Source organism: Megalobrama amblycephala, linkage group LG6 (genome assembly GCF_018812025.1).
Source record: "Megalobrama amblycephala isolate DHTTF-2021 linkage group LG6, ASM1881202v1, whole genome shotgun sequence".
NCBI classification, from domain to species: domain Eukaryota; kingdom Metazoa; phylum Chordata; class Actinopteri; order Cypriniformes; family Xenocyprididae; genus Megalobrama; species Megalobrama amblycephala.
This window is the reverse complement of record NC_063049.1, coordinates 36577231-36590016: the sequence shown is the minus strand read 5'-3', so window position 1 is coordinate 36590016 and position 12786 is coordinate 36577231. Positions and strand designations below refer to the sequence as shown.

Sequence of the window (12786 nt, the reverse complement as noted above, 5' to 3'; positions counted from 1 at the left end):
TATTGGCCAGCTCCTGCAAATGCGTCATGCTGCTCACGTGAACAGCCTCTGCCAATTCTGAGCCCGCTTTCTGGTGTAGATATTGTTGAATAAAGTCATTATTTTTGTTTTGTTTTTGCACACAAAAAGTATTCTCGTCGCTTCATCGCTTGAACCACTGTAGTCACATCGACTGTTTTAACAATGTCTTTAGTGGCTTTCTGGACCTTGAAAGTGGTGGTTAAATTGCTGTCTATGGACGAGTCATATACCTCTCTGATTTCATCAAAAATATCTTACTTTGTGTTCCAAAAATGAACAAAGGTCTTACGGATGTGGGACGACATGAGGGTGAGTAATTAATGACAGAAATTTCATTTTTGGGTGAACTAACCCTTTAAGTTCTAATAGAAGTGTGCAAATAATGTTTGTACCTTCTCGACTTAAGTTAGTTGTTAATAAGCGTATGTTTAAATATATGTTTAAATATAGAAGCACTAAACCTGGATAAACAGACAGATAGGAAACATATTAATGATGCATGTTAGTGCTACCTAAAAAAAAAAAAAAAAAAACTGTAACAAACGGACAACAAATATGATGTTTTCACTTTGTTTCCTCCTTTTAGCTGGCTCAAACCACATGGAAAAGAATTCTCCATTAAAACCAGTGGAGGAGGAACCAAAACCCAGGACAGAACCTCCCCCTAAACATGGTGAGATGAAACACAACCTGCTTGTTGATAATGTCAGAAAACCTTTTTATTTGTACTGGATATTACAATGATCTGTATTTAAAGGTGCACTAAGCCATCTTTTGTTTGTTTTTGATTATTGTTGGACTGTTATACTTTATACTGTCACCTTCTAGGGATCAAACAAAAAACTTTTTCATAAAAATATCATTAATACCTTTTATATGAATCTTTTTTGTGATTCACTAAGTGTTTGGTTATTTTTAGATGATGCTCCTTTGCATGCATCACATTTGCCACTGCAAAGAGTGCCCAAACCAGATGCACAGGAACCAGGTGAGAGTCACACATCTCGCACACATGTACAAACACACACACACACACACACACACACACACACACACACTAGCTGTGGATGTGAAGGCAGAGGGTTCAAGACAGCTGTGCTTTCATGTCAGACAGTCTGTTTGTCTGAGTCCAGAGGGCAGCATAGCAGCCATTTTTTCTGCCTCCTTCTGCTTATTTTGACAGTTAAGAGCTGCTCTCTGCACCACAGCCCCAGGGCTCATGACATCCCGGTCTGGCACAGAGATAGCACACACTGAGACACAAAATTCACAGTCAAATATGTGATTTTTTTATAATATTAACCCTCAGTTTTGAAATGTATAAACTGAATTTCAGTGTCTGTAATTGCAAGTATGTTTTGTGTTCAACTTTATTTTCTTCTTGCATGTGGGCTCATAAAGGTGAATTGGAACAAACTATTAAACACAATTCGATGTATTTACATGGTTACAATGTGTCAATGGGAGCTATTCATATTACTCCATATTTGCCTGTGGTTAATGAAGTATAATAAGTGAATTACCATGTTTAAGATTAACCATCCTGTCAGTGGTCTGTTTTACTATTTTATTATTTGTAATTGACATTATGGGTTCAAAGTAACTGCTAATTAATTACAGTAATTGATTATGGGTTAAAAGGGTGACTTAGATGTCCAAATTCTCTGTGGTGCCATTGAAGGATGATGCTTAGATTTTACTGCCATCTAGTGGATAATTTATATCAAGTCAAGTCAAGATTAACTGTTTACTGTGACCTTAAAGGGTTAATTTACCCAAAAGTGAAAATTACCCCATGATTTACTCACCCTCAAGCCATCCTAGGTGTATATGACTATCTTCTTTCAGATGAATACAATCAGAGTTATATTAAATAATGTTCTCCCAAGGTTTATAATGGCAGTAAATAGAGGATGAGATTTTGAAGTCCAAAAAGTGCATCCATCCATCATAAAAGATAACCACACAGCTCCTGGGGGTTAATAAAGGCCTTCTGTAGCGAAGCGATGCGTTTGTGTTAGGAAAATATCCATATTTAAAACTTTAAAAACTTAAATAACTGGCTTCTGGCAGACGGCCATACGCACGTCGACTTGCGCCAAAAGAGTAAACCCTGATGTGATGTAGGAGTAGCGTAACCAAAATCTCCAGAGTTAAATCAATTCTGCACATATGTAAGTACATATGGTCCCTCTCTAAATAGTGTTAAAATAACACTAAAGCAGAGTTAAAGTTAATGATATAATTAAGCAATTAATTAAGTGATGATTGTGCATTAGTGATGAACACCTGCTGTTAACAATCTGTGATTCTTCAGAATCACTGAAGAAAAGAGAAATACAAGAACTACAACTGACTTCAGTCACAGCCTTATTAATTGCTTAATTATCTCATTAACTTTAACTCTGCTTAAGTGTTACTTTAACTCTATTTAGAGAGGGACCATATGTACTCTGAGCAGAGTTGATTTAACTCTGGGGATTTTACTGTGTAGACGCCTCTTGCTGTTCAAACAAATAGGGCTGTGCAACAAACTCAAGCTCCTCTTCTCTTATATCGAAATCCTCCAACATTTCTCTTAAAAAAATTCTCATTTTAGACTTCTAATTCATGACTGGTGTTTTGTTTTGCTCCCTCCTCTGCATTTTTCACGGACAGCTAATGAAGACCATAGGCTGGTTTTATGCAAATTTGTTACAAACCTATATAAGTTTGTGCAAGAAGTAAGATTGGAATTACTGACGACTCATTTTAGGCAGTCCAGAATCGGTTCTTTCTTTTGGGAGACAATAATTCCATGTATCATGCACTTTGATCTTTGAATGTAAAGACATTTTACATTCACAAACATTTATATTACACACTTCATGAAAGGCAATATCTGAAAAATCATAATAGGGGCACTTTAATGTCAATTATATTTTAGCTTTTTGAGACACCTCTAATATGTTTATGTAATACTGTATTATGTCATATTATATGGGTTTTGTCTCAATGGAACATGCATAGGTGTTTATTTTAATCTGCTCGTGATAATGTCAATACTAGGGATGCACCGATACCGATACCAAGCTCATGTACTTGTACTCGTAAAAAAGACCGATACCTCACGTGATGTAACTGACAGAATTGCACAGAGACACCGGCAGCAGCAGCATGCAAAAACAATGTCAGCCTCAGGGGTGTGGAAATACTTTAAAATTAATGATTAACTGCATTGCGGAATCTCGCTGAATGACACAGACCAGAAGCACTCTCTCTCTCTCTCTCTCTCACACACGCGCGCTCTCTCTCTTTCTTGTGCGCGATCCCAGTTCTCAGTTCTCAGTTCTCATTTCTCAGTTCTATTAGTTCTCCTCGCGCCTGAATGGTCAAATGCACACATAGTTGTCAAAATGTCCATTGTGTGGAGTATCTCACGTAAATACAGTCGGTTATGGCTTAAGACTAAGTGGACGTAAACATTTGGGTGAAAACAGGATATGTGTCAGTATCCATGGATTCGGTGTTAAAGGGACCGTAGCCTATATTTCTCACAGTAAATAAATGTATACATGGTAAATAAACCTACTGTATCTGAAAAACAAGTTTATTTAATTTGTATCTCTATAGTATTTGTTGTATTGTTTGTAATTTGTAAAAAAAAAAATTATATAACAACAATTATAGGCTATATATTGGTAATTATGCCCTTTGAAGGTTATTGGACACTGTGAAATTTTTGTTCTTCAAGTTTGTGACAAGTACATAAAAATGATTACTTTTTTCATTAAAGTAATAATAAAGAAGCTGTCCTACATTCATTAGGCTCACTGTGTTGTGCTTGGAAAACGGCAACATCAAAAAAAAAAAAAACTCGGCGATATATATATATATATATATATATATATATATATATATATAAAAATATATCGGCGAGTACCAGGAAAAAAAAGTATCGGTACTCTGTCCTTAAAAAATGGTATCGGTGCATCCCTAGTCAATACATTGTTATTGTATTTCAGAGTTCAGTCCCCCAGAAATCTGCATGAGTCCAGTTGATCGAGGCGATTGTGACGGCTCTGAGAGGAGATACGTGTACATCCCCAGGATTGGGAGATGCCAGGCGTTTCGCTACAGTGGCTGTGGAGGCAACAAAAACAACTTTGTCCACAAGAGACACTGCATGAAAATGTGCATGAAAGGTGTGTTTCCTGCAGCCTGTGTTTATTTTGGAGGGTTTAATAATATAATAACTGCATAGTTTAGTGTCAATAATGATGATGATGCATGCTCAAAGACACAAAAACGTGGCTTCCATTAGGGTGGACCACAAGGAAAGTAAAGCAAAATGTATGTGTATTGTTGACTCTTTATGTTCAATGTTTCTTTTTCAGATCACGTCCGGAGAAAGCAAATACGGATAAAGACGAGGAACTCAAATATCTTATTCCGAACTGTCTAGGACATACATTTTCATGATACCAAATCCTAAACCACTCTTTTATGCACCTTTGGTATTGTGGTTGAGAAAATAAGAGACAGCAGCATGTACTTGTACCTTGCTGACCCACACATTATTATCATGTATATAATTATCACAGTTAATGGATTTTAATCTTGGTTTCATATATGAAGACATTCTGTTTATTTTAAGTGTAAAACATAATTTTCCTCTCTATATTGTTTTATGGGGAAGAAAGGACAAATTTACATACTAAATGACTCATTAACTATACATTATAAATTAATCATTTTTTCACAATGCGGCTTATGGATCTATTTAACACTGAGTATTTATGGCTGTTATAAATATTTGCTGAGGATTCTAAATCCTTTCTTTTTTGTAAAATTGTTCTCAATGTTTAAACATACTAATTTTTTGTCTTTTTATAATGTTTATACAGTACACTCCAAATCGTTTCCTTTTCTGCCCTTGCACTTATCTTGAACTTATGCCACTGTTTGTATGTAATGACTAGAGGGAAATAACTGTCTTTTATCCAGAACACAGTGATGAACCCTTGAGTCTAGCATAAAAAATAAAAAAAAAACTTAAATTTTATAATAAAATATACTAAATGTGAGCAACAGATCATCACTAAGAACATCTCTTACCTCTCTACAACTGCATAATTTAAACTACCAATAGAGTACCAGCGATTCCTTCGAGAAAACTATTACTTAATGATAGTTGATGTTAAAAAATTGCTTACGATTCAGTCTGTTTTCCACACAAGATGGAGCTGTTGCTCTAGAGAAGACATTTTGCACACCCAGTTGTTAATATACATTTACCTGCACTCTTTTTAAACAATTATATTTGAATGATCTTTTATTATTGACTGGTGAAGTTTTTCTGTCCCACTTTACATTAGGTATCTTTATCTTTAATGAACTTTATTAAAATTTAAAGCATTTGATACAATGTACTTAGTGTGTACATATTATTCTGTGAAACTGTCATAAGATGGGGGTCATCTTTCCCAAAGGGTCTAACATTTTACTCCGAAATAAGAATATAAAATTTTTAAATATAATTTAAGGTTACACTTTATGTTAAGGTGTCCTTTTTCCAGTGTAATTATACATTTAAGTCCTGAGTGATATTAATTAACAACATGTACTTACTATAGAGTTAAGGTTAGGATTGGGGCTTGGTTTATAGTTGCCTGTAATTATGCGTAATTACTTTTATTAAGTATATGTAACGTGTAAGGACACATTACCTAAATGAATCACTGTGTCCACAAATATCCCATCATCAAATCGACATAAAACCTGAAAACGATACATAAAATGTAATGTGCATTAAGAAAAAAAGGTATTCAGCACATAAAAAAAATATAAAGAAAAGGCTCACAGACGTCTGTAGTTTTTAGAAGCTAGAATTGTTTGGATATAGTATTAATACAGAGGTACTATGTTATATCTTATGATTTTAAGTTGCAAAAAGCAAACAGTGTAAGGAAAGCTCAATGTGCCATTGAGGCGGGGATAAGCAGTGATGATGTAACAGGAAGCCACTACACTGAATATCGTACAGCACTGACAGCCGTCGTCATTCACACGCTGCGCGTCTCGTGCGCTCTTTCATCTCGCGCTCTGATATTGTACATCGTTTCATGCCACCGTGACGTCGCAAAGGAAAGTAATGACTGTTTATGTTTTTAAATAACAAGAAGGCGCGTTCGTTTTTATCTGAACCTCTCCAGACCACCTTGGATTTAATCTACAGGTAAGAAAATGCTTGATACGGACGAATGACTAGTAAATTATATATATGGACAGGGAATTCATTTAGCGCTGCTGGAGTCTCTCCAGTCAAACCGGCTGTCATGTTATAACAATTTCTGACTGAACGGACTCCCAGACTTCTTATGAATTAATAAGAGCTTCAAACTGAGAAATAAACGGCGGGTTTGTCTATTAGATTGAAATGTCGTTCAGATATTGGCTCTTGTGTTCTTCTGGTAATTATAACTCGCGTTAAAGAGAGGAGATATGTGAGTGTGGGCACATCTTTGCTTGTGTATGTGTATTAGAACGACCGAAACTAGATTGAACCAACAAATTGAAAATGTATTTTGTATTTATAGGTTCAAACTATGATATTTTATAATGAAGGTTCAAACTATAATTATTTATAATGCCTGTACTGCTTTCAAATCCAGCATACCAACAATTCTTCCATTTTCCCCAAATAATAAGGTTAATTGACTGCCAGATTAATTAGCAAATCCAAGACTTAACTGCAAAAAGTGAGAAATGTCATTACTATTACGCAGTATCTAAGATAAATATCACACATTATGCCAAAATCCACTTTTAAGTTAGATTTTTTTATATGGTGAAACCTTAACTGAATGCAGATTTACTAGTAATTATTTGGGGCATTGTAAACATATTTATTTTCCATGCATTCTTAGAACTGTACCTCTTATTATTATACTTAATCATTATTCCAAAACCTTAAAGCCTACCCATCAGTGCCAGGAACTGAGAAGATAAAATACCAGTATCATGAAGTAACTAGAAATACCAAGGTCTGTTGACACCTAACCACACTACTGACAGAAGGGGCCTGACAGTCTCTCTAAGGAGGAAAATTATGATAATTAATAGCCAACAGATAGCCTTGGTATTTGTGTTTTTTGGCCACATGGTTACAAAAGCAGCCACTTGCATGTGATGAAATACTGTGGAGCCGATGGGGGAATAGATTGCTAAAATGATCTTTTCAGATTTAGCTCATATGATGCAATGATACCATCTCTGTTTGAGATATTTCATTGAAATTCTGTCTCATCTCTGTTGCTTGGCTCTCTAATATAAAAACAAATTTGCGAAAGCAAGCATCAATTATTATTGCTCATACTTGCGCTTAGGGATTTGAACAAACTTCTTAATGTAAAAAACTTTGCGGCGTAACTAACTAATGTTGCGCAGTTTGTGCTATTGGTTTAAATAATACCTTAAATCATGCGGCTTTCATAGACCAAGCAGAACACACTAGCAGTCACCTAGCAATGCCATTGTAACCACTCTGAATACTAGTGACTGCACAGAAGTGTGGTAAAACCACTTTAGCAATGGCATAGCAAAGCTCTGGCATAATGGTGGCGAGTTTTACATGGACAAGCATTCTCTAATATCGCTTATTTTCATAATCAGACCATAGTGCTGAGGTATGAACAATTTGTTCTACGGATTAGGCTGCATAGGTTGCAAAATTAAAAGTGACCGTTCGTCTCTGGGGATGCAAGCTGGCAAAGGGACCTAATGAAGGAGGATTTGCTACTTAGATCACGGAAAGCCAATTAATCCCCACACAGAATACGTTAAAGAGCATAGATTATGCTTTTAAAAGGGAATCAATTATTTAGCCTCGCCGTTTGAGAGCCTTTTATGTGCTTCTCAATGCAGAGCCCCAAAGCATGCATGTGTTTGTCAGGGTTGAGTGCTGCTTTCAAAGAGGATTTAATGTCAGTTGAACAAAGCTGTGTTCCTGCCCTGGCGACATTGCATTCAGTTACTGTGCCATTACCATGGTTCACCCCTTACCTCCGTCACGGAAACGTGGAGAGCAGACGGTAAACAATGCCAGAATGTTTAAGTGCAAATATGGCTATCACAGTCCTGTACTATAAGTAAAAAAAGTGTGCTCTTGAGCTCTGAGTCCCACTGGTTGGATTAATAGAATTTTTGCACACTGGTCACATAATTAGATGCATGTGAACTCAAAACACCCCTGAGCATTTGCAAAGTAAATGTTTTCTCCATTTCCACCATGAGACAGGTCATGTTTTTGTATTAGCAGCAGTGTCAGTGTTCATGATTAGATGCTTTGAATTAATGCAAAAAAAGATTTATTACAGTTAGGGATTCAGTGCCTTGTTTCAGGCATTAAACTGGAGTCAGGCTAATAGGACCATTTCATTTCCTCCCTCTAGATTCATTAGATTTTATGTGCGTTGAAGCGCAGCAAGCCTTTTATTGCAACCTGCTCTCTAGCTGTTATTTCCATTATATCTATTTCACTCACAATCAGTATTATCAAATAGAATCAAACATTAAGTCAGTGATGTTTATTTTGTTAAAGAGATGCATGGTATAGAATAATTGCTCTAGGTATAACCTCATGAAATATCTGTCTGCTATATACACAGATAGTTTGACCTATCAAAAGAAAGTCTCTTATGCTCACCATACTGCATTTATTTGATCCAAAATACAGTAAAAACAGTATTATTGTGAAATATTATTGCAATTTAAAACAACTGCTTTTTATTTCAATATATTTTAAAATGTAAATTATTCTTGGGATTATTTTCAGCATCATTCCTCAGTGTCATGTGAGCCTACAAAATCATTTTAATATGCTGATTTGCTGCTCAAGAAACATTTCTAATTTTCATTAATGTTGAAAACAGTTGTGCTGCTTAATAAAACAAACAAACAAACAAACAAACGTGTTACTGTTTTTTGTGTTAATAAATGTTGTTCATTGAGCTTTCTATTCATCAGAGAATGTGGAAAGAAAATGTATCACTGTTTCTACAAAAATATTAAGAGGAAAAACATCAATACTGATAATTTATAACTTAATTAATTATAAATAATTTAGCACCAATATCAATTAATCACAATATTATTGTTTTTACTGTATTTTTGATACAATAAAGGCATCCTTGGTCAGCATAGTGTGTATATATATATATATATATATATATATATATATATATATATATATATATATATATATATATACACACACACTGGCAGCCAGGTTTGTCCTGCAGTATGATTAATCATGGCTATACATGTAGCTGATGACACAGAGTGAATGAGGCTGTAGTATTTTTAAAAATGGACCCTAGAGATGAAGGGCTTGTGTGGGTTGCCAAACAGTGGAAATATAAACGGAGCCTCAGAATGAGTGTTTAACGCTGATATACACTAAACAAACTGCCGTTGGCTTTAAGATTTACTGGCCTCTGCCACCACTTGGAGTGCGGGGGATCCTGGGAATGCATGTGGATGAATCAAAGCCCACCCACTTCCAAGTGGGTCAGTCTACAGTTATCATGTGTCTGCCAAACACTTCCTTTAAAGTGGGATTTAATTTTTCTCAGAATGATTTAGGAGCACCGAGTGGAACTGGATCTTCCTCTTCTAATTTTAACATTCACCTCCTCCCCTTAGTTTCTCACTTTTGTTTGCTCCTCACGGACCTTGCCGAAAGTGTTACCTGAGTTGCATAACTCATTGGACCGCAGCCTTTCGCGCAAACACTCAGATGCCGTTCTCTCCCGTAAGCAGCAAAGTCTCCTGAAGTTCAAGTTCAGGACCTGGAGGGTACAGGCTGAAGTTTTGCAGGTTTAAAAATAGGGGTGAATATGATCAGGTTCCGAGTTTTATTTTCATGGCTCAGAGGAATCCTGGGAGCGCATACTGGTGGACTGCAGAGGCAGAACTCATGGTCCCAGATAATGGTCTGCAGAGGAAGTGGTTTTAGATGCTAGACACAGCAGGACATCTTTGTGGATCTTCTATGAACACAATGCTTCCCCTGAGCTTTTTCAGCTGTCTAGTTTTAATACATTAGGGATACATTTGCATGTGATTGGTCAGGTTTCAAAGCGCTGAAGTAGATTATAATTTTGGTTGCTGGAATCAGAATCAAAGGAGGGTAGAGGTTCTGTGTCTGTGGTTTGAGAAAGTCCTAATTGTCTCAATTTGTTTATGTATTCTAAAAAAAAAGCCATGTGAAAAAAGGAGACCTGATCTGTCCTTTTGATTTATTGGAACAAGGCTGTTACTGCAGAATATGCTAAATCAGTTGTTTTTTTTTAGTCCTGCATGCTTCATTGAACAATTTGTTTTTCATTGCAGGAGCTGCTATGTGATTATCATGAATGGGCATCTGCGGTGCATGCTTTAAATAAGGCATTTTTTCTGTAAACAAGAGAGAAGTGTGTTTTTAGCAGCTATATTTTCACAGGATGTTCTTAGCCAATTTTAAACACTAAAAGTTACAATATGCTGTCAGCTGAACACTTGAATATCTGAATCGTGCCAGCTGATACATTTACATGCATTTTCTGTGTTGTTTAGCATCCAATTCACCAAAGAAATTAGGCAAAGCAAGTAACAGCACAAATTAAATGATGGAAAAATTGAAAATGATCATTTTGGAAATTCACTAAATGACTCAACCAAATGTTAAATGCACTGGGGGTATTTAAATATTTTTATAAATATTTTTTTTATTTGTGCTTTTAGACTCTAAAAAATGCTGGGTTAAACAACCCAAAACAACCCAAGTTGGGTTGAAAATGGACAAACCCAGTGATTGGGTTATTTTAACCCAGCGGTTGGGTTAAATGTTTGCCCAACCTCCTGGGTAGTTTTATTTAACTCAACTATTGTTAAAAATTTCTGTATTGCTTGCTTAAAATAAACCCAAAATGTGTTGGAAATGAACATTTATTAATACGTTTAATAAATGAACATCTATTAATAAGTTTAATGAATAATATTTAAACAATAAAAATTTATTAAATTGCTTATCAATAAATGTTCACCTTTTAATTATTATTGTTGCCTCTAGTAATTATGGGTTCAGCCATATAGTAATTATAAACTATAGTTGGGCTAAATAAAACTGCCCAGCACGTTGAGCAAACATTCAACCGAACCACTGGGTTTGTCCATTTTCAACCCAACTTGGGGAAGACACATAAAAAGTAATCTGATTATGTAACTGTTACATTATCAGATTACTTTTTCTAAATAACTAGTTAAAGGGATAGTTCACCCAAAAAATGTTTATCTGCTTACCCTCAGGGCATCCAAGATGTAGGTGACTTTGTTACTTCAGTAGAACACAAATGATGATTTTTAACTGCAACCGTTGCCGTCTGTCAGTCAAATAATGGGAGTGAATGGGAACTCGAACAATAAGAGTAGAAAAAAACTTGCATAGACAAGTCCAAATTAAACCCTGCGGCTCATGACGACACATTGATGTCCTAAGACACAAACAATCGGTTTGTGCGAGAAACCGAACAGTATTTATATAATTTTTTACCTCTAATACACCACTATGTCCAACTGCGTTCAGCATTCGCTTAGTGAGGTCTGATCGCGCTCTGACAATGGCAGTGATGTCTCGCGCATATACTTCAATGAGTATAGTAATCAGAGTAATCAGACCTCACTAAGCGAATATGTAATATAAATATGAATATATTCATATATTTTTATTAAAAATACACAAACGAAAATGACAACAATACAATAAACTATAACTGTGTCATAGTTATATAACAGTCAGCTTAAGGTAGTTACAAGTATTAACACTCTGAGGTCTAAAAACGCGCCGGCGCGTTTTGCAGGTTTTTTTTCACATTGCAGCAAAACAGACTTAAAATACTCCGTCATTTTTTGTCATAGAAACATAAGTAATACATCAATTGAAACTATAGAATATCTCCTTTTATTTGTATACACTCAGAGTAAAAACAAAATGTTGTGCTTTTTGTAAAATAAAGAAAACTAACATGATGCGTGATCTCTCATCTCCCTCTGAACGAAGTCCAATCTGATAGTTCTCAGAAAATGAAGTGTAACTTAGTGAATACTAATCACAAAAAATTCATACTTATGTCTAACAAAACGTTGAAATGTCAGGTTTTAAATCGTGCAAGTCAAATCGAAAACAAACATTCTGTGTTTATGTAATCTGTATGAAAAGAGAGCCATGTCAGAAGTCCGTGATTCAGCTCATTACCCACTAATGCGGCCACACCCACGGAGCCAGCGCTATTCACAGGCAAATTCAGAGACAACACATGCATTCATCATCTCAATCGTGTATTTATTGCCTTGAAAATTGTTTATCTGGATGAAAAAGCCATGGTTAGCGATCTCTGGAAGACATTCAGTAAATTCCTGTTTGTTTTCTTCTATTGATAAGTTTTAAGTGAGTTTTTGTTTCTTTAGCGCCCTCCGGCTGTAGTATGAATTGGTAAACACCATTCATGGAATATCGTCTTCTTCTTAGGTGAATTTGTGGACTAAAATGCACAGAGAGCGCCCTCCGGCTGCAGTATGAATTGCAAACACCAGCGCTCATAGAGATAACAATGAATATTAAATAAAAAATAACTCCTCTGTATAGAAAATTGACATAAACATATGAGAATCCTATATTTCTCCAAATGTGCATGCTTTTAAACTAAAAGCCTATATTCAGACTCTTTGCATCACAGAAATACATTA

At 35.5% G+C, this 12786-nt stretch overlaps 3 protein-coding genes across 9 annotated transcripts in view; 2 read left to right on the top strand and 1 right to left on the bottom strand.

Moving 5' to 3' along the window:
• Positions 1-5087, top strand: part of tfpia (tissue factor pathway inhibitor a) — a 34341-nt gene extending 29254 nt beyond the window's left edge. For both annotated transcript variants that reach the window (XM_048194470.1, XM_048194471.1), the window contains exons 4-7: positions 608-694; positions 941-1009; positions 4026-4205; positions 4398-5087. In XM_048194470.1, the coding sequence (XP_048050427.1) occupies positions 608-694; positions 941-1009; positions 4026-4205; positions 4398-4465 (404 nt within the window). In that variant the 3' untranslated portion in view covers positions 4466-5087. The remainder of the gene's footprint in view (positions 1-607; positions 695-940; positions 1010-4025; positions 4206-4397) is intronic.
• The window catches only part of LOC125270643, a 154586-nt gene that overhangs the window by 71584 nt on the left and 70216 nt on the right, over positions 1-12786 (bottom strand). The window lies entirely within an intron of this gene.
• Positions 5573-12786, top strand: part of calcrla (calcitonin receptor-like a) — a 33700-nt gene continuing 26486 nt past the window's right edge. Inside the window, exon 1 of the mRNA XM_048194453.1 lies at positions 5573-6238. The gene's annotated coding sequence lies outside the window, so the exon portion shown is untranslated. The remainder of the gene's footprint in view (positions 6239-12786) is intronic.